The sequence below is a fragment of the Cardiocondyla obscurior genome, linkage group LG16 (genome assembly GCF_019399895.1).
Source record: "Cardiocondyla obscurior isolate alpha-2009 linkage group LG16, Cobs3.1, whole genome shotgun sequence".
Taxonomy (NCBI): Eukaryota; Metazoa; Arthropoda; class Insecta; order Hymenoptera; family Formicidae; genus Cardiocondyla; species Cardiocondyla obscurior.
In genome coordinates this window covers 242,952-267,761 of record NC_091879.1, presented here as the reverse complement: position 1 = coordinate 267,761, position 24,810 = coordinate 242,952, and the positions used below count along the sequence as shown (strand labels likewise).

At 37.4% G+C, this 24,810-nt stretch overlaps 1 protein-coding gene across 3 annotated transcripts; it reads right to left on the bottom strand.

The window, feature by feature from the left end:
* Positions 1-1,655: 1,655 nt before the first annotated feature.
* On the bottom strand, positions 1,656-19,702 carry LOC139108856 (protein abrupt). Of its 3 annotated transcripts, none has more exons than XM_070667480.1 (9): positions 19,331-19,702; positions 18,005-18,199; positions 17,666-17,920; positions 17,446-17,581; positions 17,212-17,283; positions 6,465-6,643; positions 6,059-6,278; positions 5,798-5,912; positions 1,656-5,707 (listed from the first exon to the last, which is right to left on the bottom strand). In XM_070667480.1, the coding sequence occupies exons 1-9, from the start codon at positions 19,517-19,519 to the stop codon at positions 5,656-5,658; spliced, it is 1,413 nt and encodes a 470-aa protein (XP_070523581.1). In that variant the 5' UTR covers positions 19,520-19,702; the 3' UTR covers positions 1,656-5,655. The 3 variants fall into 3 exon arrangements, with proteins under 3 accessions (XP_070523581.1, XP_070523582.1, XP_070523580.1); XM_070667481.1 differs by having other exon boundaries at positions 5,807-5,912; XM_070667479.1 differs by lacking the exons at positions 1,656-5,707; positions 5,798-5,912; positions 6,059-6,278; positions 6,465-6,643 and adding an exon at positions 8,405-15,916 and having other exon boundaries at positions 19,331-19,700.
* Positions 19,703-24,810: the final 5,108 nt, after the last annotated feature.

The following is a 24,810-nucleotide window of genomic DNA, read 5'->3' as shown; positions in this document are numbered from 1 at the left end:
CAAAAGATGCGTTTAAAAATATTCTAACAATTTTTCACCGTCCTCCCAATATTCATTTATATATATACATATATAAATAGATATAAATAATATAAATACACACGCAACACTTGCAATGTCCACGTGGATGGAAGTTGCAAAAGAACTGCGCAATTGTAAATCCACAATACAAGGTCCGCCAGTCTTTCTTCCACTCCATAAGTAAATCATATTATTTAGGGTTAATATTTAAATAGGGCTCGACAAGAAAAAAAAGATAAAAAAAAAGAAAAAAATTATATCCGTCTCCGGGATGACTTACTGCCTACAAATCGCGCGTCTAAATAAATATTAATGGTCGATTTCTTCACTATCGTTCTCACAGCTTTTAAGGACTACGCGTTTTCTACGGGATAAAGCGCTCGGTGTGTTCTATTACATGGTAACCATAAAAGATTGCGATTATCTTTGGACAAACTGCTCGTAATTGATATTGCACGTATACATAAAAAGAAATTATAATACCAGCTGGTGACACTCGCCGCTGATTTCTGAACGTCGTTGCTAATTCAAACGGTATTTAAACGTCGACCACGATTTTTAAATAACGTACAAGCCCCAGAACGCCGTTGCCTCGTGGAAATTTCGGCATTTAATTGAAAATACTAATATCACCCATGCTAAATCTAATTTCTAATGAACAAGTGTAATATGCGGATGGTCAAGTGTATGCAAATGATTGACAAACAATTTAGCAGCCGAAACAATTTAAAAAATAAAGAAGAAATAATAATAAAAATAAAAATAACCAAATGATCGAAAGCACACAGATCACAAACTACGATATGCAGTCTAGCTCGAGGCCTTTCTTTCCTCCGCGGTTACTTTATCTACTCCGGCTTCTATCTCCGATAGAAAGCGATTAAAAACTACTCCAAATCACGCAGCATCGTTCGACTTAGCGGCATCACTTTCCCTACTACGTTTAGGGACGCTCACTACTTACTACGGTTGAAAGAAACGAAAGCGCACGATGAATAAAGCAAGTCAGTTACCGACATCTTCTTCGATTTTCCCTTCTTACGTTCGTTTAGTCTAAATTTCGCATTGTCGTACTTTCGCTTGAAAATGAACCGCTCGATTTCGTCCTCAATTAGCGCCGAAGTTTAATGAGTTCATAGGATGGGGGTGGAATCTTTTAAGTAACTTGCTTCGACCATCGTGCACCTTTGCTCGCCCAAATATTTCGATTAGCGTTCATTTGTCATTTACAAAGACGCGCACGGAGCGGTGGGAGTTCAAGACGGCGCTAAAAAATTTATTGACGTCCCGAAGCTCTGTGCTTTTTAATCTCGAATGAAAACTCGCCATTTCTTTCGCCTGAAAAAATTCACTTCCCATCGCTGAGTGCGTCCGAACAATATACGATCACTCTAATTCTTAATTCGCTAGTTAAATAGATCTATTTATGCTTACGCGTATTTTATTACCTATTGTTATAAGGCATGGAGTATGTTACTTGTCGAGTCAACCCTTTATCTCCTTCGCCCTTCTCTTCTACTTTCGTGACTCTCTCTCTCGCCCCATTCAACTTCGTCGCTCTTTTCGTTTTTAAACCTACTCCGCGAGCTATCTATGTATACGCGTAACTTGCAACGATCCCATTCCTTTTAATATTGTTTTTTTTTTCTTTTTTCTTTTTTTCGTTGGAAATAACTTTTTGCTTATGGTATGCTTAGTACACAGGTAAATATGCACACGCTACTCTCCCGTGATCCGAAAAGAGAATTGGACATTGAAACTTTCGTACTTCTCGCGTTGGCACTGACTTTCATCGTCGATTTATCGAGGATCGCTCCTTTTGGCCGAGGTGCCCGCGTCTCGCGCGAGGGATTCTGCCTCGCTTCGATCTGCCGCAAAATTTAAGACCGCGACACTCCTGACTTTGACAAATTTGCACGCGAGGTCCATTCTCTGTTCAGAGCAACACGCTAATCGTATAATCGTAGGCGCTTGATAGCACGATGGGCGCCGCGGAGAAAAATACCCTCTCCGCGGCGATTTTCCCTCGTGATTATTTCGTTATTTTTTTTATTTTATTTTATTTTTTTTTTTATCGTATAACATTCGGTAAGGGACTATGTACAAGCTCGTCTGTCTACTCTGGGGTGGCTACGTGAACGATCGAAGATCAAAACCCTATGTAGTTCTACTATGTTTTTCCGCATGCTCTGGATGCAGTACATGTGTATAAGCACGAGAACCCGTGATTAGTAACCGCGAAATTAACAAGAGAAAAATAGTACTTTGCAAAAAAAATAAAATAAAATAAAATAAATTCCAGTTAGCGACATAAAACATTTCTAAGTAATAAAATCAAACCCTGTGAACATAAATGTAACAATTAGAACAACGGAGTACGTGTTTTCTTCCACACGTCGCCGTTGCTGTTATTTTCTACTTTCAACGTAGCGTTTCCTCATTATCGAAATAAACCAATAATAATAACGACAATCGACATAGCATTTCTTAAATAAATTTCGTATTAATTTTCGTAATTAATTTGAAAAAAAAAAAAATTTACGCTGTAGAAACTGTTAGAAATTTTTTTCTTAGCGCAGAAAAATTTTCATTTATATTATCCGCGTATATAAAAAAAAAAAAAAAAAAAAACAGACAAGAAGGAGAAAGCTCGTTTTTAATATCTCGTCGATATGCATATCTGCAAATATGAGAGCCTGCTACGTGAATGTTATATATGGATATGGGAACGTGTATGTGTGTTATGCGATGTGCATGCATGAATATGTATATATGTATGCACATGCGTTCTCACTGCGAGCGCATTTCCGTAACGGACTGTAGTGAGTATCGTAATTAAGGCCGATTCAGTGTTTCTCGTCCACCTCACCCCGAATGACATTTCTTCTCCCGTGACTTCTAAATTAAAATACATCATGTTACGTTAAATTAAATACTCTTTCCACGTTCTAACCCGTACATGATTAAATAAGAAGAAAAAAAGAGGCTAAGTTATATATAAACAAAATATAATTTCCCTAATAAATCTAACGATAAAGGACAAAGCATTATCGATTGGACCTCTTAGATTATAAGTAACATTAGGCCAGCGATAAAAGGATTGGCTCTTATCTTAGGCTGTTCGATTAGTTAGCGTTAAACGAGCAGTAACAAATCACAGTATTATACTACATTTAACTTTTTAATAAAAAAAAAAAAAACAAATTTTTTTTTAATACCATCCAAGAAATTCGATCACGTTGAAACGGCAAATATAAGCCGTCGAAACTCGATAGTTAATTCGTTTCTCGTTGCCGTTACTATTCATGTGGTTATTTTAAAAGCGCAATCCCCTGCTTTCGTTGTTAATAACGAAAGCGGACAATCTGAACCGGACTTAATCAGTTGGCTAATTGAATTTCGTAGCTTGGTAAATCGCAATCGCGCATATAACTGTTCCGATGTTCTACATGAAACAGAATTGTTAAAACTTCTGTGCCTTAGAAGACAATTTTGCACGATCGCACTTGTTATCGGGCCATTACGCGTGTAACGATCGATGCGAAGTTTGCAATCGTACGAGAACACTTTTCACGTCATATACATATCGTTATTAAAATCTGCATGCACCCATTTTCTTCGCTGTAATTATTTTTTTTTTGTCCTTTTTTTTCATTTTTATTTTTTTTTGAAACGCTTTTATAGGCCGGCCTTTCCATGCCGCGCTCGCGCCACCTTTATAAAAATCATATATATTATATGTGTAAATATATATGTGTAGATACATATATGTATACATATACATATATATGTATATATCATCAAATCAACAAATAAATATTCTAAATATATTAAATATGTGTAATATATATGTAATATGCTCTCCCAACAAATAATATATAAGTTCATCTATTTCGTTAATAATATATATATTAAATATAGTAATATATGTATATATATCACTATAATATTTATAATAATATATTTATATTATTCTGTATTTATACATTTATACTATGTATTCATATATTAGGCATACTCTATGTGAAAGTCTACCCTTGTATCCCGGTAGGATCGGACTGGTCCGTCCGACCATGCTATTTTTTAATAACATTTCTTATTCTTTTTTTTTTTCTTTATAATATTGCCTTCTCACTATTTATCACCCACCTTCACTCTACGTGAAGGGTGCGTTCTCTTTCATTAGAGCCACACAGATCTCCTCCCTCACATGTGGTCGCAGCTCACAGCCAAAACCAAATAAATCCTCCTAATGTACGTACGTTCTTGCACTGAATCGTCCCTCCTCTTGCTAACGTGTCGCGCGCAAATATTGCAGAAGAGAAATTTATTACGAGTCAAAAGACTTGCCTGTTGGCAAAAGAAACCTCGCATTACGCGAAGGGACGATTTTCTTTCTCAAGCAAGAACGCCAATAATAATAACTCTTTATCGCGTCTCGTTAAAATTCGAATTCCTTTTTTAATTTGTTATTTACAATCGAATGTCCATATTACGAAATAAATAATTGTCCATAAAAAATGAATAATTTTTCCTCCTACGCAACTCCTTCAGTATTTATACTTCTTAAACGATCAATGAATAAAACAATTATCGTTAAAATAAAATTGAAAAAAAGTTTTCGACATATGTTGTCTGATCTCGATCAATTTATAATGCGGACATTCGAATATTACATCTTAAATAGATATCCGATTTTGACGTTTTCCCTTTCCCTTTCTACTTGTATATCAAATTTTTTGAAGCTGTTAGCCGCGATTTGTAAATATGAATAATTTGAAACACTACGAAGCAACTAGCAGCTTCTAAAAATGATACGTATACTCGAAGTTATCGATAGTTAAAAATTGCACGTAACACGACTAATCTCGCTGTAATATATAATTAAACAATCACCCATTTCCGTCCCTCGTAACTTTTTCTATCCTCAAAACAGCGCGTTTCTATTATATATTATTATATATTATTACGCGAACTTGTCGTACATTCTATTTAATGTATTTCTCTACCGTGCTTGTGCTTCGCAAATCGCATTTCCGGTGTACTTTTATACTTGTAAGCATATTAATCTCTTTCCTTGGTGAACGTACGAGAAAATGTCGGTTGTTCTCTCTATGAAAATCTGGAAAGTTTCACGGCAAAAGAAAAAAAACAGAGGCAAAGAAAGTGAATAAATGTTGAATATCCCGTAATATCATTTAGACCGCATGTCGAAACGGCATCTGTAACATTTCGGCTCGTTTTTTTTCTTTTTTTTATCTTTCGTGCTATCTATCCTGCTAGGATTAGATCTCGTTCGTTGCTGTTGGCTAAGTCGATACATTAAATGTACGAGGCCGCCGCCGTTCGTAAGGTGGAATGAAATGCGCCGTGAAGCGTGTGTAGAGGCATCAACTTTTCGAGACCTGCCTGCGTGGATGACGTGGGAGACGTTTCGTCTCTGTGCCCTTTCTCGTAGTTGCGCCGTGAACGTCCATCGGCGCACTGTTTGTTACTATTATTGTTACGATGGTCGCCGTGACCTCGCTGGCCCCGGGAGCGTTGCAACGAGTAGATCGTATCGGATGGAGGGTGCGGGAGGACGCGACGAAACTGAGGGCCGGGCTGCACCCTGCACGCACCCTGGACCCCCTCTCACTTATCCTCGGACTCACCTCGCGGTGATGTATCCGTGTCCTGTCTATCGCTGCAAGTAGGCAAAAAAATAATGTATAAAAATGGGGTTTCTTAATTTTTACGTGTGGTCGTGACGGGCGAAAGAAGCACCAGGGCTTACCATATGTACCGTATAGACTTCATTTTGAGAGCGGTGGAATTTTCTTTGCACTTGTACGCCAAAACCTGCTTCACACTGCTAACGTCTACTGACGGAAACCTCGACGTTACGTAAGCTGCAACAGCGAAAACGCAAATTAAATTACGAAAAAAATTAAAAGAAATAATAATAATAAAATGCCGGGTGTAGGTGATGTATCGCGTTCGGAGAAAGATATTTTCTAACGTGTTCTTTAGCTTCCCTGGCTTGTTGCGTACTTACATATAATGGCTTGAACCTTAGCCTTGTCAAGGGCAGGTTTCACGGGACGTTCGGTAGCCGTGCCGGCACGGCTCCAACGTTGACCGGTAACGGAGCATGTCGCCAGCTCCGTCGGGCTGAACAATATTGCGGCTAATCCACGCGTCAACTTGCGATAATCACTCCACTTGACAGCCCTTAGTTGCTCCTCGCACACAGCTATACCCTCGCCCAAGTGAACCTGCGGGAGAAGAACGCGTTAACATTCTATAAAGTTGCAATATATCATTATTATCGCGCTACTTACATTTCTAAAAATTCAAAAAAAATATATATATACATATATGTAGGCCGAGATAATTGTAAAAAAAAGTCAAACGACGTAACGGCAGTACAGTTACAAATATATTAAATTTATAATACTGACCACACCATCCGACGAAGACTCTTCGAATCCACGGAAGGCAGGCATAGCTGCGGGCGGGGTAGTTCTCATGTCCAAAGGTAGCCAGTCGCTCCTAGAGGGTGAATTTCTGTGAACGGACGGCGACGGATGCTTGCCACCTCTAGTTCCGAGTCGCGGTCTACCGCGACGTACTCTTCGTGCTGTAATCATTAATTGCGAAAAGACACGCGTTTAATCTCGCGATTTTTAAATGATACAAATCCCATGGAATAAAAAAAAAAAGCGGCTTCACCTGTTGTTACATGGAGTTTATCTCTGCGATGCATATCAAGCATCAAACTCGACGACTGTTGCTGTTGAAAAGAAATAGTTAGCGCTTATCTCTTAATAAATAAAAGTTCTTTCACGCGAAATTAAAGAAGAAACCTATTCTAACTAGATAGTCTAATAAATAATGCAAAACGTTGATTAATAAAACCTCTCGAGTTAGCCGAACACACGTACGCTGCTCTGCGAGAAGATCTCTTTATTTCTTTCGTATAAAAAGATGGCAGGGTATTCTCAACTTAACGCAATACTTCAAACTGTAGTATTTTCAGAAATAACAATATTAATAATTATATATAATACTTGAAATAATCACACGGAAACGTTTCTTCATTACAATAATTTCTTAAGTAAAAAAAAAATTAATTATTGCGCAGGTGAAGAGAAAATAATGAAAAATAAAAATATAAAATGAAAAACATCGCTATTTTCATCATACGTAAAATTGCCTAGAGTAAATGTCTACTGCAGGACTTAGCTTCTTAAAAATTTTGCAACAGCCTCATTGCTTGTTTTTGCAAATTTTTTTTTTTGTTTTTTTTTTCTTCTTTTTTTCTTAAACATATTCAAAAGGAACCAACTCTTTCCCAATTCATTAAATCTCTATTAAATATTAATTTCACATTGAGAATGTAGTTATATATTGATAATTATGTATATTGTGCTTGCGCCGATGTCTGCGAATAAATGCACTGACGATCTTCCGGGTCGAAGGGAACACATCGGCTAAGACCGTTAATTGATTCGAAAAATGTCACTGTAACAAGATCAGGTCCCGATCTATCGATAACTCAGTCATTCTCCGTTGACGAAGGAGACGTCTGTGATCCCGTACGGTAGGGTTTTTCGTTGCAGAGACGTGAGCACGAGGAGGTCGGGGGCGGTTGCATGGGCCGATCTGAGGTGTCTGCGTAGATTACTGTTGTTGCTGTAGAAACGGCCGCATCGCGGACAAGGCCGCGGAGTATCCCAGGTGCTGACCGGTTCCACGGCGCCGGTAACGCTCGAAATCGTTATTGACGCCAACGACGACGGTCCAGCTGCCTCCGTATCGAAACCGGCGACTGCAACACACCAGCCGACCAATCTAGATTAGTTCCTTCGTCCATCCACGTTCGCCGTCCGCCAAAAATCACCCTCCGCCTCCTCCATTCATCTCTTTCTCATTTTCTCTCTGCGATTTTTCCTCTCTTTTTCCCTCAACATCTTCCCTTGGTCCTCCGCCGATCGATCAAGAACTCACGATTTAAATCCGAAATCCCCCGATAGTCAGACCACTTACGATATCGCAAACGTCTTGAGGTGATGCTTGGAATTCGAGTTTTTTTTTTTTTTTTTTTTAATTGAAGCTTCAGTTAGGGTACCTTTAGAAATAATGTTCTCGTTATTCTCTCCGTTGTTGCATTTTATGTAGCTGTACTATTTCGAACTTGTCCATTTACGTTGGCGAGCACTTCGACAAATATTCTAATGTATCAGGGTGTGTTGAGAAATATGTTTGTGTGCTGTATGTTCAGAGGTAGAAATGTCGTGTATAAGGCGGGCGGTGGGTATGGTTCAAGGTTGATTCAGTGCAGCAATTCATTTCTTCCTCCATCTATTTTCTCCTTTATGCAAAAAGAACGCAATGCATATTCCGTACAAATGTGAATTACTTTATTCAAATGTATCATTTGACAAAATTTCGGGTACAGAACGAGTCGCTACGACAGGATATTGCGCTAAGCCAGACGGAAAGTCTCGAGATTATTCAACGAGAGCTTGGGGTTTTTTTTTCCTTTTTATTATTATTAATTTTTTTTTTTTTTTAATTTTTTTTTTTTTTTTTCTTCCATAGCCGAAAGAGTTCGCGGATAAATTTCCTCCTTCTTTTCCTTCCGCGGTTGAGACACGTACAAAAACACAAACGTAAGATAGGAACATCGCTATTATGATAGGATTATGCTTAGTATTGTATTTTGCGAGAATTGCGAGAGGCCCACGTTGATCGAGTGATCGTGCCGCCTACATTGTGATAAAACAATGATACTCGCGTGTTATCTTGTGTGTCGCAAAAACGTGGGGGAGAGGGGGGGGCCAGGTGGAAAGCACACTTGATTACAAATCTATGGCTACTTGATGCATCTGTCGCTAGCGAAATTAACGCACGTTGTATACATGTATAGGGTTTATACGTAATGCGACAGTGCCGCGCGATCCTTCGCAAGCCTTTCTTCGTTTTTTCTTTTTTTTTTCTCGTTTTTTTTTTCTTAAGTAACCGTTTGTGCATTTTTCAGAATAAACTTTTAGAACAATATAAAAGAAAATAATTGTCTTCCGTTCTGTGGATAATCGAGCGACGAAAAAAATTGAGCCGAAACGTTGAGACTGGTTTTTCTAGAGAAAGCATTTAAGAACGGTCAATTAAAAATTTTTTTAACTCGTATGCTTATGTCAATGCGTGATTAACATAAGTAAAAATCAAAATTAAATAAACCACTCTATAAAAAAAAAAAAAACACAAATGGACGGCAACGTATAATACTATTCATCTTTGCAAATATCACATTTTGCACTAACCCTTTCGAATAATGTTTTGTTCTTTTTTTTTTTTTGCAATTTTGCGATAAACGTAATAATATAACTTAAGAAATAACGTAAAAGCTATTTTAACGAATAATGAAATAAAAATAGCCTCTATACAACTTCACTATTCGTTCAGTAACATAACAAGCACAAGAATTTTTCTCCGTGCTCCGCAATTGCGAAAGAAATCAATTAAATCGCGTTTGCGACGTATCTATGCACAAAGGTTCAAGCCTTGCTCCAGATAATCTCCGATAAATTAAGTGCAGCGTATGTGCAGTAAATTGCAAGCATATGCAAGCTCAACGATGCTTAAGCTACTTGTAGTGTTGGGCATCGGATACATGCGCACGTATAGTTTTTGTATCGCTGCAATTATTTCTAAATATATCTAACGAAATCGACGTGTAAAAGAAATTTCAGTGTAGACTTATAGAAAAAACGGATACATCGTATCTAGAAATTCTTTTGCCATCGGCACATTTATACATCCAATGTATAAAAATTAATCAAAATTAATTATTGTATTAATTATATTACTGGAAGTAAAAATCACATATTGTCCAACATATTTTTTTTTCTCTCTCTTAATTTTTTTTGCATGTACGATGAGCTTTAAATATGTAAAAAAAAATGTAAAATATTTTATAAAAACGGATATAAATTTATATTTAACGATTGCACATGTATCCAAATACTGTCAAACCATACTTTGCGCCCATCACCGACAGCTAGTCAGTTAAATATAACGCAGTATCGCATAGTTATAATAAATAAATTATCGTGGCGTATCAAATCCTTATGGAAAAAGTATCTAGCGGGAACGTTAGCCAAAAGTAAAATATACATCTCTCGGTAAATGTCGCATTATTTGAGTCCTTTTTTTTCTTTTTTTTTCTTTTTGATGCAGAGCTCATTCTGTCCAGATAATTGCTTATTGAAAACAAGAAGAAGGTCTACATTTTAAAGCGTAAATCGAAGAATTTGCACTTTCTTCCACCAACTTCCGTCGCGTTTACATTAAGCCAATAATAAGTCACTTTCGTAGAATCCGTACGGTCAGCCTAAAAAGAGCACTTCATCGATTTTTTTTTTCTTTAATTCTATCAGTTTCGTCGCTACAAAATTGCTATATCTAACGAATATCTCGATAGGAGCTTGTAAAATCGTGTTTAATATCTTTTTATCTTCTCCCTCTTTTTTTTCCAACGATTTAATTGTGAATTAATAAATATTAACAAAGAAATCGTAAAGTCTCATCCCATTAAGTTTCAAAAAACTAAACTAAATAGAAAAATTTAGAATTTAACTCGTTTATAATTTGAAATTTCCATCGAGAACTTCGGTAGACTATTTTTTTTACATACGCGATATTTCTTTTTCTTTTTTTCTTTTTCTTTCACGCGTGGCAAAGAGGAAGCCAATACGAATTTTCTCATCAATTATCTGTTCAGAAATTTCGCCAAGTACAAAATATTGTACTTCTTCTTTCCTCTTTCAGTTTTCTTATACGCCTCGATTCAGTACATTCCGCGCATTCACACTCGCATTCATTGAAAATCAGTCGTATGCATACTTTTGCAATGCGATTGCCATTGTATAATTATATGTGGGGATAGCACGAAACGCTATTGACCTACCCGTTTACTTAGAGAATAACTTACTTCAGATACGCCATGATTTGAATAAATATCATACTTAAATATTAGCATGTGGCTACTTTAGAAGCGAAATATTCTTCGATACAGTCATATTGGAAAAATTGCCGCTATTTACATCGAAAATTTCACACTTTTGCTGCCTCTCGAGCGTACTAGACTCTAACTCTATTTCTTAAGCTTATATATTTTTGAAAAAGTACACTCGTAAAGGGATCGACACTATCATCGGCAACAGAATTTAGATAAAAAATTATATAGATTATATTGCCTTAAAAAATGCGGTTTCTCATTCCAACGAAGACATCGCCATGTATTTTCTCTCTCTCTCTCTCCCTTTTTTTAATATTTGCGTTTGTAATACTACCACAATTTTAATATGATCTTTGTCAATTTTTTTCTTTCTCAATAGGTCAATAGTCTTATTTTAAAAATAGTGTTGTTATATTATCACACTCATGCATAAATCTACGAATTTATCTATATCAATCTCATATATTAATATAGAGAATTAAACATTTACTTTCCAAACTAAGAATTTACTTTCAGAATTGATAATGACGTTTGATGAAAAAATGATAATTATAACGAGATAATAATTAAAAATATTAAGTACACATATTCTTGCACACTCGTTATGTTCTCTTAATTTATAACATACTTCATTGAAAGTACATTAAAAATATATTTAAAGAAAAATCAAATATGTAGTCTTAAAAATAACAGTCCATTACGAATATCCTCGAAACAAAATATTTCTTAAAAAAAATACTTTTAAAGTATTTTAATACTATCAATCTCTTTCAATTTAGATAATAATTTTTAATATTAATACTGACAACCGATTTTAAATAATAATACAATTTCATGAATGCATGAAAAATATTGTTTTTCAATGACTAGAATTGAAAATTTTAATTTAAAACCAAATAAAAAGTTTAAATAAAATCGTAATTGCGAAGTACCACTTGCGATACTACAAGCAAATCAAAAAGAAACAGAAAGACGTTCGTCGTTTAAAAGAGAAACCATCTATCACTTTCCATCAAAGTAATATTCCTTACGACTACAATCTATATTAGTAATAGCTAGCGATCGAATACACGAGTTATCTTTTTTTTTCTTTTTTTTTTGTGTGTGACGCGTATACAAATTACATAATAATTTACATATATACAACATATAATTGAATGCACCAAAAGATAATGCTCTTTTTGTGATCGAGTAAAGCGACGCACGCTGTTAACGCACGGCGCAGAAAACTGAAATACATTTCTTTCGAACACAAATTGTTCTCCAAACAATACACGTGCGTCCAAAGTTTCAGATTAACGGCGTTAATAAGAGTAATCGTAATAGGACAGTAGTAATAGTAGTAGTAATAGTAGTAGTAGTAATAGTAGTAGTCATGGGTGGTATGATATTGGTAATAATAGCGGTAATAGTTATCGTAATAGCAATAATAGTCGTAACAACGCATGATACAAATGCTAAATCGCAGTAGGATAAAGTTAAAACTTATTATCGCAGACAAAAGATACTTTTTTTTTTCTCCCAGTGAGCTTGCTTGTACCTACTCATCGAGTTCTTTTGGAAAAAATGGCAAGTACTGTTTTGTATTTCATCACTAAAAGATACTCCTCACGACACGATGTATGTCGCTCGATACCCCTTTTTCATTTTATATATGGTAAATTGTATTGTTAGACCCAAAAAATACTATGCAAAGTTCTCTTTTTCTTTCTATTAGCTGCAAGTGTGCTTGTTCAATCGATAATATCATCGTTTTACTTCTCTTTTGCTTTCTTTCTCTCACACTCTCTTTCTCTTTCTTTCTTTCTCCTTCTCTCTCATTTTTTTTTGTTTTTTTTTTGTTTTTTTTTTACTTTTCTGTTTTTTTCTGTTCTTTGTTGTCTCCGTGCTGCGGAATGTTTGCACACCATTTGAATTCGTAATATAATCGCAATTATAACAGTGAATGTTTGAAATTGTATTGTGATATTAGCTAGGTAACCGGTTTTAATGCCCAGCGAAGTCCGGCCTGTCAAATGATGCTTACTATTATGTGACATTCTGTAACACATCACTCTGATATACACAGTATATGGATCTCTCAGGCAAAGGATCGAGTAGATGCTGAATTAACTTAAAGCAAATATCAAAAATAACGAAGACAAGTAATATTCTTCAAAATAAAATCAACTGTAAATTACTTGCTGTTAACAGAAAAAAAAAACGAGCTTGTCATAAAACGAGAAATGTGATACTTTATCAAATAACGTAGAAAAAAAAAAATCTGTCGTTCTCTCTTGTTCTACAAGGTATTACATTATATGTAATTAAAGTATAAATATTATACACGAAATAAAAATTTATTGCATGTTATTAGAAATCTATTTAGTATCGGTGAAAAGGAAAATAAAATCTGTGTATGATCCGAAGCCTGAGAGTTGATGAATGTAACACTGCTCGGCAAATGTATAACAATATTATAATATGATATGCAACATTTATAATCTAATCTTATTTCGGTACTAATTGTCAGTTGTGCTGGGCATCCATTCATATCGTAAAACAAAAGTCTTGAATGTATATCCGTAGTACATTTAACTTGTAAAAAAACATTGCAATCACTTACCAATGTAATAACAGATAATAAAAACCGTTTGTATAATATCGACATGTAACTGTGTCAGTTGCAGTTGTTGCAACGTTCCGGTACTATTGTTAATTGTTGTATGTAAATATATTATAATAATATATAGCTGCATCTGTTTAGTAATTTGATTGTATGTGAGGTAAGGAGCCTGTTATATGAATGGTACGACTTAAAAAGTGACGATTCTAGGGAACATTCTTTATGCCCCATTTCCTAGAATCGCTATTATAAATCGTACTTATGGAACTATTGTCATCTGTAAAATATAATATAAAAGATCCTGAGTTGTACTGTGTGGTACTATGGCTATGGAATTGTGTGGCAGATATCTGTGCTGGTTTACTTTTATAGAAAGCTGAAACCGAATATTCTGTTGAAGATAATAAAAACGTCCTGCGTGTACAAAAAAAAAAAAAAAAATGGAAATTAATACCAATATCAGAATTATTAAAAACGTATTAAAGAGTAGTTTTTTAAATATAAAAAATATACTTTTAAAAATTATTTTCTGTTCTGTAAAAGATACGTAGCATTTCTCTTATAAAGTTAATGCTATATTAGATATAAATATAACGTAAACATTTCTTGATACGTAAAAGTTATCGTAACGTGAAAAAAAAAAAAGAAAAATTATTTTCGGAGAAAAATAATTATTAGAAAATTAAATTAAATAGTAAAATAAAATAACTCGAAAACGTTACTTGTATGTACATTATATGCAAATATTATGAGAGTATTATAATTTATGAATTTCTCTACAAGAATAAAAAATAAAATAAGCATTCTTATATTATTTCCATAAATATACATACCACTGAGGTAAAAAGTACTTACAAAAAAACAAGCCTTCCACACTTAGAAACAAGAAACCAGCAGAGACATTGCCTTCTTATTATATATTGTTAAATTCAATCTGCTGCATTATTGCGATCACGGTTTGTTGATAACTGTTAATAATAAATATTATTACTCTGTTGAGCTGTCAATTGGCTGTATATTGCAATGTATGCATGTGAAAAATATATCATGTACGAGCTATGTCATTGCACATTGCGTTGCAATAATAAAGTAAATATAATCCTCTGTAAGAATATAATATTGTAGTAAATATCTGTAGTCTGTATAACACTGTATAGCATTAAATAAAACAACAAGTATCCGGCTGCAGAATTATCAGTACGAGGTGGGATGGCTGCTCCACCATCGGCATTTTAGTCGTTCTCTCCCTCATCAGCGTTCATCTTTACGATGAATAGGCACGGGACTTTTATATGTAAACTAGTCTCCCAAACCTATATACACTGTCGATCTTCGTATGAATGATCATTCGAATGATCTATATAGGCGTCTTATTACGGACGAAAATAATGAAGTACGCGACCGTCAATCAGATTTGACATCTTGTTCTCCACTAGTGTTCGTGCGAGAAGAATTGAATACGCATTTTAAAATATTAAAAATTATAAGTTACACACCTGCGCACTTGAGATAAGCGCAGGAATCTGATTATTAAATACGGAATCAGCCTTGTGTCGTAACGTTATTTCTACCTACTTTTCGGTCAACTACAAAGATACGTTTCCTATTAAATCACAAGTTCACTAAACAATAAAGATAATCTTGATTCATTACTATATCACAAAATCATATTGGGCGCGATAGATTAAAAAATAAATAAATCCTGTACACACATTAGTGATACGTAGCATCAAATTGCAACATCCCGCTAGCAAAATGCTTTGAATCACCAATCTGCGCTACCTCTACCGGATAAGCATTATCGCCAGCTTGTGTTTGATACGATCTGAGCTTTGGTTCCGTGGTGCTTCCACCACCGCTAGCCCCACCTTCCTCCGTAGTAGCACCTCGGACAGGTGGGGCTGGAGCTGCTAAAAGCACCTTATTATCCGCCTGAGTCTGAGCTTGAATCTGAGCTTGTGTTTGAGCCTGAACTTGTGTTTGGGTCTGAGCTTGAGCTCCTCCCTGAACCTGCGTTTGTCCCTGTCCCTGGACCTGAACCTTAACTTGATGTTGGTAGATCTCTTCCTGACGTTGTCTGTCTGCCACACTGAGTTCGTGGAAACTGACCAGGTGACGCTTCAGGTACAGCTTGGTCTTGAATGGCTTGTTACATAGAGGGCAAGTGACACTCTGAGGGTTGTGGATGAGGCGCATGTGCTGCCGCAGGTTGGACAAGTTACTGTACATGCGGTTGCACACAGGACAGGGGCGTGGGTCCAGCGAGTGCAGTTTACGCAGGTCAGCTGCAACACACACACAACTTGCTCTAACCGGTAGCAGCCCACAGCATTGCACGTTACCACAGCATAGTACCACGCCTTGTCACACCACGTATAATATCAGAATGATACCACCCACCACAGGACAGCAACAACCAGCAAACAACCCTATTTAGCGCTACCCAATTTTTGCTGCCTGCACGGTACAGTACAAAAGGATTCCCCCGCAAGAGTATTACTTGCAAGGATGCGATGAGTCAAATATGTTTGGCAGACAAAACAATGGCGATGCAGTAAGAAAAAACATATAGTTTGAAAACAATGGTAAGCATGAATCGATGAATAATGAGAATCAGTAAATTAGTGAGTCTTGTTTTGCATGTTCCCTGCACACCTTCTATCTATTTTTCTATTACATACAGACATAAAAATTTCTAAGCAAAAGATTAAATATATCGTTACAGACATGTAGACACAGATTCGTAATTTACTTTAATATGTGGTAGCATAATGACTTTCGTTATTAATTGTGAATTATTTGATGATAAATGTAGGTTTTGATTAATTATAATTGGTTTAGTTATAATTAAAAAAAGGGATAGCAATCTGAAATTGCTTTATACAAATTTAAAACACATTAATGACACGAATAATGCTAGAACAATTTAAAATCTGATAGGCATAATAAATACGCGATAATGATTATATTATTTTATCATATATTAATTTGATTTAAAGCAAAGTGATTTAAATATTTACAAATTAATTTAAAAACTTGTCACGTGTAAATATGGCATTTATAATTAATAATCGCGGAAGCAAATAATTATAAGATACTGTATCAACAATATTATCTCAGCGTTAACTTTTAAAAAGCAAATATTTTTATATTAAACACTTTACCGTGGCAATCTAGTGTATGTATATATGTATATGTACGCATTAATATACATGTGAAGCAGGAAAACAAAAGATTATAAAGCATAATAATGGGATGGGATTGTTTTCGAATATGTACACGCAGGACTTAGTTGTTAATGATTTAAGTTTCCGGGCTATCGGTAACGTTCATACAACACAGCTGCTTAACTGCAAACTGCACTCTGTGGACTCAGGCCTGTTACAGCCTCCGAGTGTCAAATGTCTCCTACCACCTACCAAGACCTACCGAGCTACACACGAGCTTACCATTTCAAACCATCACGATTCCTTTCTGCTTCCTTGTTTCTACTCACATTTGACATTTGTGATGTAATGGCTAGGTTGTTGCTGTTTGTAATGGTGCTCGCACTACCAAAAAATAGTAAATTTGGACTCACCTTGCTGTTCTTGATTTAGTTCTGTACTCCCGTGAGATGGACCTGGCATTCCTCCTTCTACACCCTGGTTTCCTAAAATAGAATCAATAATATAAATTAATCGACCGTATATTTTTAAACAGAAAATTAATTTTAAAAAATATTAAATATTAAAAAAAAAAAAAATTTAATTAAGAAAATTCTTTAAATCGAAATATTTTAAATTTTAATTAAAATATTTTATAAACTAATTACCTTGAAAAGACGATGGATAAGATGGTAACACTTCCATGCCACTATCCAAGCTGAGAAATCCACTGGGCAATGTATTAGCTTCCTGTTTAGGTGAGCAATCGTCGTCACTGCCATATTCAGGTAATTCTATTTTTGGCTAAAAGTACAAATAAAAAATAAATAGACAAATCTTGATAGATACGCGTAAGATGTATCGGACATTGCTTAGAATATAAAATACCTCAACAATATCGAGATCTTTGTAACAATCGAGCTGAACTTGGGGCTCGATAAGCGGGCGCGAACGCGGTGTAATGGTAGCACAAGGCGGCACAGTGGGTGCTGGACTAGAAACTGGAGGTGAATCACTTCTTTTACACAGCCTTTTCAGTGGTGGAGGGCTCGAAGGTGGTGGCGTTTTACTGCGCTCATCGTCAAAGCTTGGCGAGATCAGACCACGGCCATTTGATGCATGGATGTTATTTGTCTTCAAATGCTATAAATTATGAAATATTATTACAATGCATATTATATTCTGATATAATTATCAATAACGTTCATGAATTTACGTTAAATATACCTTTTCGTTGTTGTGCTGATTACTTTGGGAGTCGGTGAGGCCACGAATTTGAAGAGATTCAGCAGTACGTAGAAATGTAGGTAGCTCCGCCTGCGAGATATTTACTTCTCCAGCGTACATAAATTCCAACAGGGATTGTAGATGTTCAAATTCGACATCCCGCATAAAGATTATTGGATGCTTGCAAGGATTTGTCTGTAAAATAAATCCCGCCGAATAAATACATGCTATTATAGTCTCATATGTAAAAGGATATTTAAAAAAATATATATATAAAAATTTAACAGATTAAATTAAGGTTACAAAGAATTACATAACGATCATTTTGATCACAGATTAACTACACTGATATCATTACCTACATTTTTATGAATTAATGTATAATCAGAAGACATATCAGGAAAAACATTGAATTATTACGTTAATCATTATTCTCCGCATATTTTATTTTTTTTGCATCAAATTATTAATCTTGATCTACTATGATAGGAGGAAGCAAAGATTTTTCAAGCTCGCACTGCAACTGATTAATTCCTTCCTTCGCGATTAAAAAATTTTTCTTTCCTAATGTCGTTATCGTTAACAAGTGATATTATTCAATCATTTATTTTCTGAAAACATAAAGCGAAAAATAATTTACAGGGAGAAAGATTACAGTTGCATAATTTTATCTCCACGCTGTCCATTGAACAAACGGCGGAACCATCGGCCGTTTATCGACTCCCCTCGTCGGCGCGTTAATTACCAGGCAGCAATTATAAATTTCGTTCGACCGGGGCGTCCGCGGTGGAAAGGGCGGAAGGGGTGAGAGCAGGGGGGTGAGCGCGGGCAGCGGGTGAAAAGTAGATTCGCCGTGACGTAACCGCGAGTGCACAAAGTATGCTTCGGTTCGAGAAATGAGGCTCGGCGAAGGAGATATGACGGCGGCGTAAGACGGGCCGTCGTGTAAATAGGTGTTGTGTAATTTTGGAATTATTCATACGCGAGATGAGACGGAGGAAATGCATGTTACGCACACACGTAACATATACGCAACACATATAGGCGCGAGCGGAGCCATAGGGGGAACGAAGGGTGGGCGAAAAGCGGAGAGGAGGCGAGGAAACCTCGGGCGTGAGCGAGGCGGAGGAGCAAAGCGAGGGGAACGTGACGAGAGGGCGAAGGGGGCAGGAGGGCGGCTGCCGCTGGGTGGACGAAAGGGGGAAGGGGAGGGAGATCGGTGGAAGCGATGGGGGGAAAGGTAGGACGTGGACAGGGGTCGAGAGGAGGAAGGGGAGGGGCGGGCTACGTCTAAGGTGGGGAGCGGGAAGAAAATGGTTTTCTAACCTTGAACAGCTCCTTGAAGTAAGGGCTGCACGCGGAAAGGACGACCTTGTGCGCCTGGAGTCGCCTGCCGTCGCACGCGAAGGTAACGTCGACGAAGTCCTCGTCATCTCGCAGCGCCTCGAACTGGCTCGTGATGTTCGCCTGAAAGTTATTCCACCGCAAGCAAAACTGCTGCTGGCTATCCGTCATTCTCTTCACACACTCGACTCCCCTTCAACAACACCTATGATCACACATGTGGGGGCTAACTTAGAGTACCATACGCCCGTGGGGAAAACTTAACTCTCTCATTACTGTAAAAATGTAAAATGTAAAAAGTGAATCGATGACTGAAGAGGAAACGTACGATATAAATAATGACAATCGATATCCAGGTTGCCAGCCGTTGGGCTGAAAAATTCTCTAGGCGGCGAACGGCGGTCGCGCCTCGCGAAAAGCGCGAGCAAACGGCGCGATTCCGATGCTCGCGAGGCATCGGTTCTTTACGACGGAATCGCGCGCCTGGTACCGTAAAAAAAAGATCTCATACCTATAATACTGCTGCCAAGTGTCGAATTTCTTCACTTTTAACTTTCCAGAGTACAATTCAATACGAATTGGTATTAAATAACTCGTCTTTTTATTCGATTAAAGAACTCGAAACGAAAGTAACGTAACCTCGCGAAAAATTAATTTCCGTCTTTATTTGTGCAAAGGGATAATTTCTACGGAAATACAGTCTTGCAGAGGAAGATGAATAATCTTTTAGCAACGCGTCGATAGCTGAATTTACAAAAAAAAACTTACGTGGAGTTAAATTCACGGACGGCAAGTTGCGTCATACTCGAAATAAATTGTTCCTAGATGTTGCAGCCAGACACTGAAGTCGCACGGCGCATGAACCGCCAACGAGGCGAGCTCTCGCGCCCGCTGTCGTAACTAACGTCGGAGACGAAACGGGTATCGAATTTTCGGAAATAATAAGCTACGTGCAATACAATGCCGCCGCTTCGATCTCGCTGCGAGTACACACGTGCATGCGTGTTGCGTAATTACAAACACCCATTGGCAGGTATGCGTACACGACGGGAAAATATGGCCGCCATGCCGCGGAAGTAACATCTCGTTATTAGATATGATTGATACAACGCGAGCAAGCGTGTCATCAAGATACATCGGTATAAGTACAATAATCGAAAGATAAGAAAGAGAAACTATTATAGATCGCGAAAATGACTATATGGCATTTATTTCTGTTGCTAAAAAATATGCAGGACTATAAACAAATTTTTTTTTAATCGATAAAAAATTAATTTAACGTATGAGCCTCGCTGTTTTTATCTTTAATTAGTGTAATCGACAGGAAAGTATTTGAAATTCGTCACTTCGACGAAATTGGTAGTTCTGGAATTGATAATTAAGTAACACATATGTCTTATTACATTTTTGTACTTCGATATTCATACAAAGCCGTAAAGGCAGCATATATTTCGAGTCACGTTCATAGACTTAATTATGTAGATGAAATGTGCATTTAATTAAGATAGTTGGTGATATGTTAAAAGTATGTTTTCCCTTTTTTTTTCTCTTGCTGAAGTAACGAATGAAAACAAAGACGAATAGCAAATAATAATGAAAGTAAAAAGAGCGATTAACCGAATAATGAATGGTGGAGTGAGAGTAAATGAATAAAAGAACGGAGGCTTTAAAGCTACTTCTTTTTAGCAATCAGATAAAGAAAATCTCTGAATCACTGTCTTTCATTATCTTTTCTTACTAATGCTGTCTTTACGCTTTCATCAGAAAGTCTACAAGGGGTTTCTTTAAAAAACGCGCCTCTTCATTACGTAATACTATTTCTTATCAAAATCCAAGGCGAGGAATCATGAATCAGTTCATTTCGAATTCTCAATAAAGTCATTCTTTAAATAGATTTATATCAGTAACACCGCTTGGTGCTGTACATCTTATCGGCGAAACACCTGTTTTTATTCGATACGCGGCTCATTAGTTAATGTAGTCCTGTCTAAAAAGCACGGCCCATTTCCGCTCAATAATTGCTACCTCGATAAAAATTATTTAATAAGAAAGAAAGAGAAAAAAATCATTTAGCATTTCTTGGTTCAATTTTAGCTAGAGCGACAATGCTCTATAATTAATAAGTGCTCTAACGTATCAGAATCACTTTGGTATAAGGCTAGAGTCACGGTGCATGCGGCATCAAGACGCGCGACACGCATGCCATGGTGAAGCAACTGAACTTACGCGAGCGACGGTAAACGGCGCCGAGTGTAGGTGCTCGATCGTATGCGCATCTCGCGAGGCGCTCCGCGGATCTCGTCTTGTCGGCAGCACGCATTTTGCATCCTATATTTAACGCTGGTGCTTTCGACTCCGGTCTGCTGTGACGCGGCCACGGCTCGCCGCCTCTCGACCGTACATATCGTTCGCTGCGCGCGTCCACCGTTCGTCTCGCAACTTGGTTCACGTCGCTCGGTCCCGATCGTGATCGCGTTGATCGCGCGACAGTGTGCGGTGCCGCGGCGTTCCCGGTGCTCAACGAGGAAATGTGAACGTTCAACGTTTCTCCCCGCGTGTCTTTTTCTTCGCAAGCAAGAATGTGCGCCAGGCATCGACGCACGGTAAGCGACCGAATCCCGTCCTAGCGACGCCGTCCTTTAACCTAATTCTACCCGAGCTCGCCTGAGGTTATGACGAAAGGTATTCAATCGATACGTTAAAGGAGCACGGCCGCCGCCGTGCTTTATTCGTACGAAAACCCCCCGCTTTCTTATCCGTGCATCCGCGAGGCTACGTCGGCGATGGGCGCCCCCCGTGCGCGGTTCGATGCACGCGTCGCCGATTCGCGACGTCAACAGCTGATCTAATCCTTTGACCATCGCCCCAAAGTTGCCCGCGGGCTTCATTGCGCCGCCCGACTGTAATTTACCGCGGCGGCGAGGCGCGGACAGGTGTACGGGGGAACAGTCAAAGTATCTGATTGTAATCGCGCGCACCTTGTACTTTGCACCTTCTTTCCGGAGATATAATATCCTTATAACCTAAAAAGAAAGAGGGGCAAATCCCGAGATAAAGATCGCCGTAGGCTCGGTTTTCGCGAATTTCTCTCGCCGCCCTCGCGTTTACTTTACTCCTTTTCGTGGATATTCGTACCGCAGACACCCGTCCAATGACGACGAATGATTCCTGCTCGGTGTGATTTATATAACTATGATTCTGTCATTGAAAAAACCCTCTCGCTCCTCTCAGGTACATTGTTGCAATGGCTGTTTTCTCATAGAAATTATACATCTGTACAAAGTACTGATTTTTCCCAAGTAGGACACTGAATGACATGCTACAGAATAATAATTTACGAAACAGAGCAAATGCAATTAACAGACGGATGATGATACGTGACAACTAAGAATTGCATATCTAATCAATCTTGCAGCAACTTCTTTGACACAATGAAGCAACTTTATTATCAATAGATTTAGTTTTATCAAATAGTTTTTATCTAATATATTTTCTTTTTTTTTCAGGTCCTGAACAACTTCTTCCATTGGTGATTGTGGTGGTTTCCCACAGTGGAAACCAAAAACTTCATCCTACGCTACGGTGAGCACTTTGATTTTAATTTATCTCATAAAAGATATATTTGTACGATATCCGACTGCTTTAGATCTGCCTGCCGTATTAATTTTGATAAATTTAGTATCACGGTACTCTTCTGCCACAGGATTTACATGAAATTTTTGCTTAAAGAGAACACGTATGCTCTTTATGATTTTTTGATTTTTTGCCATAGGTGGAAACGACACGTTTAATCTAATCTTCATCTGAATGAGCGACTTTGAGCATGTGCAAATTATGTGACAAAGGGTCGAAAAAGGTGCATACCTTTTTTCCTCTGCGGCTCTGAATGTTATCCTAAGGCTTCGTGAATGTCGCGACCATCCAGCGGAAGCACCATAGAGCACTGAAAAGACTACATAACTATTGTATCATATCAGCCGAGCATTACCTTAATCTTGGTAGGAGTCGGACTTAGTGACGTACAGTCCGTGCAGAAAGCGATTCGGTACGATCCGAGTGAATGTCGGCTCTGTGTTCACGCGATTGTCCACTCCTTCGGAGATCACTCACTCGCGATTAAGGCGGTCCGCTCTTCGTCTCGCGACTGAGACATGAGCCAGTCCCCACAATTCGTTCCGGACGACATAGAACATTTCAATAAAAAAAAGAAATATCTCACGTGTATTATTACATAATTAAAAATGCACTCCCGCTCTTAAGCTTACGATTTATGTGAGTAACGTCTAGGTTGGCAGAAATAAAAAATCTTTCTAGCTTATTCTACGAGGATGCATTCGACTCGAGTTTCTCCATGCCGTATGTACAATACGTGAGATTGCAAGAATTTTCTGCATAAAAATTATGAACACGGGAGAACGTTACTTGAACAAATGTAAAATAAACACCGGTATGTTTTTTATCGCGGTGTTTATAGCGCGTTACATCACGTTTCTTGATCGGCGCGCTACATATATCTGCTACGTACAAAAACCGTTTTCCACGTGCAGTATAAATTAAACAGGGCCATTTCTTGGTAGCGGCGAGGCTTTAATTTTGACATCGGTACTATAGTAATTATAAAAACTACTCTAGGAGTGCGTTATCCGAATATATATATAATTTTTTTTTTCTTTTTTTTGATAATTAAGACCTTTGAATTCTATATCGGAGCTATTGTGCAAATGGTATCAATATGGCATGCATAATTAAGAGAATACACATTCAAACCGTAGTTTAATTGCAGCATTACGTTGCATTTAATTCTTATTGCATTGCATAATTAGATGCAAGAGTTTTACAAAAACTATACGTGCGACTTAACATAGTATAGATCGATAATAAATGAGAAAAAGCTAATAAGACTGGTACCGACCGATACAAAACTATTCATCATCTGCCTTTTTTTTATGTTTAACATGTTCTGACAGTAGCAATTTTTCATCTTACAACTCTCGCAGTCTATGTACAAATTTGCGCAACCGATAGAAAATATTTTTAAACAATTAATCTCGCGATCTCGAACAATCCGTGAGAACTTGTCAAAATGTTATGCATAATTAATTATGAAAATTTCAAGTAAAAAGGAAAAGGGAAAAATATCGTGACATCTAACTTCGCTGTTTGACGCTTAAATGTTCTTTTTTCTGCTGTGCCAGCATTTTTAAACCCGATTGTACTTCGTATTATCAGTCAATATATTCTCAGATAACGGATAAAACTCGTATTGCTCTTGCATATCGGTTGGATCCTGCAGAACTGATTGAGTTATCCGAGCGGTGGATCGAAGTCGTCGCGGGGTTATTTTTTTTTTTTTGAAGCGCTTTATTCGTATACGTATTTCTTCACGCGAGTTATACATTCGGCAAGTCTTATCTCGCGATCTTCGCGCGAATGTCGAATCCGCGGTGTCGGTCAGTGTTCCT

Bases quoted from the DNA above. Each gene is read 5' to 3' on its own strand.
- LOC139108856 (XM_070667479.1), bottom strand. From the start codon at position 19,519: ATGACGGATAGCCAGCAGCAGTTTTGCTTGCGGTGGAATAACTTTCAG. The intron at 18,200-19,330 runs GTTAGAAAACCA...TTTATTTTACAG, and splicing joins ACTTCAAGGAGCTGTTCAAG to ACAAATCCTTGCAAGCATCC. The intron at 17,582-17,665 runs GTATTTTATATT...TTGTACTTTTAG, and splicing joins AAGATCTCGATATTGTTGAG to CCAAAAATAGAATTACCTGA.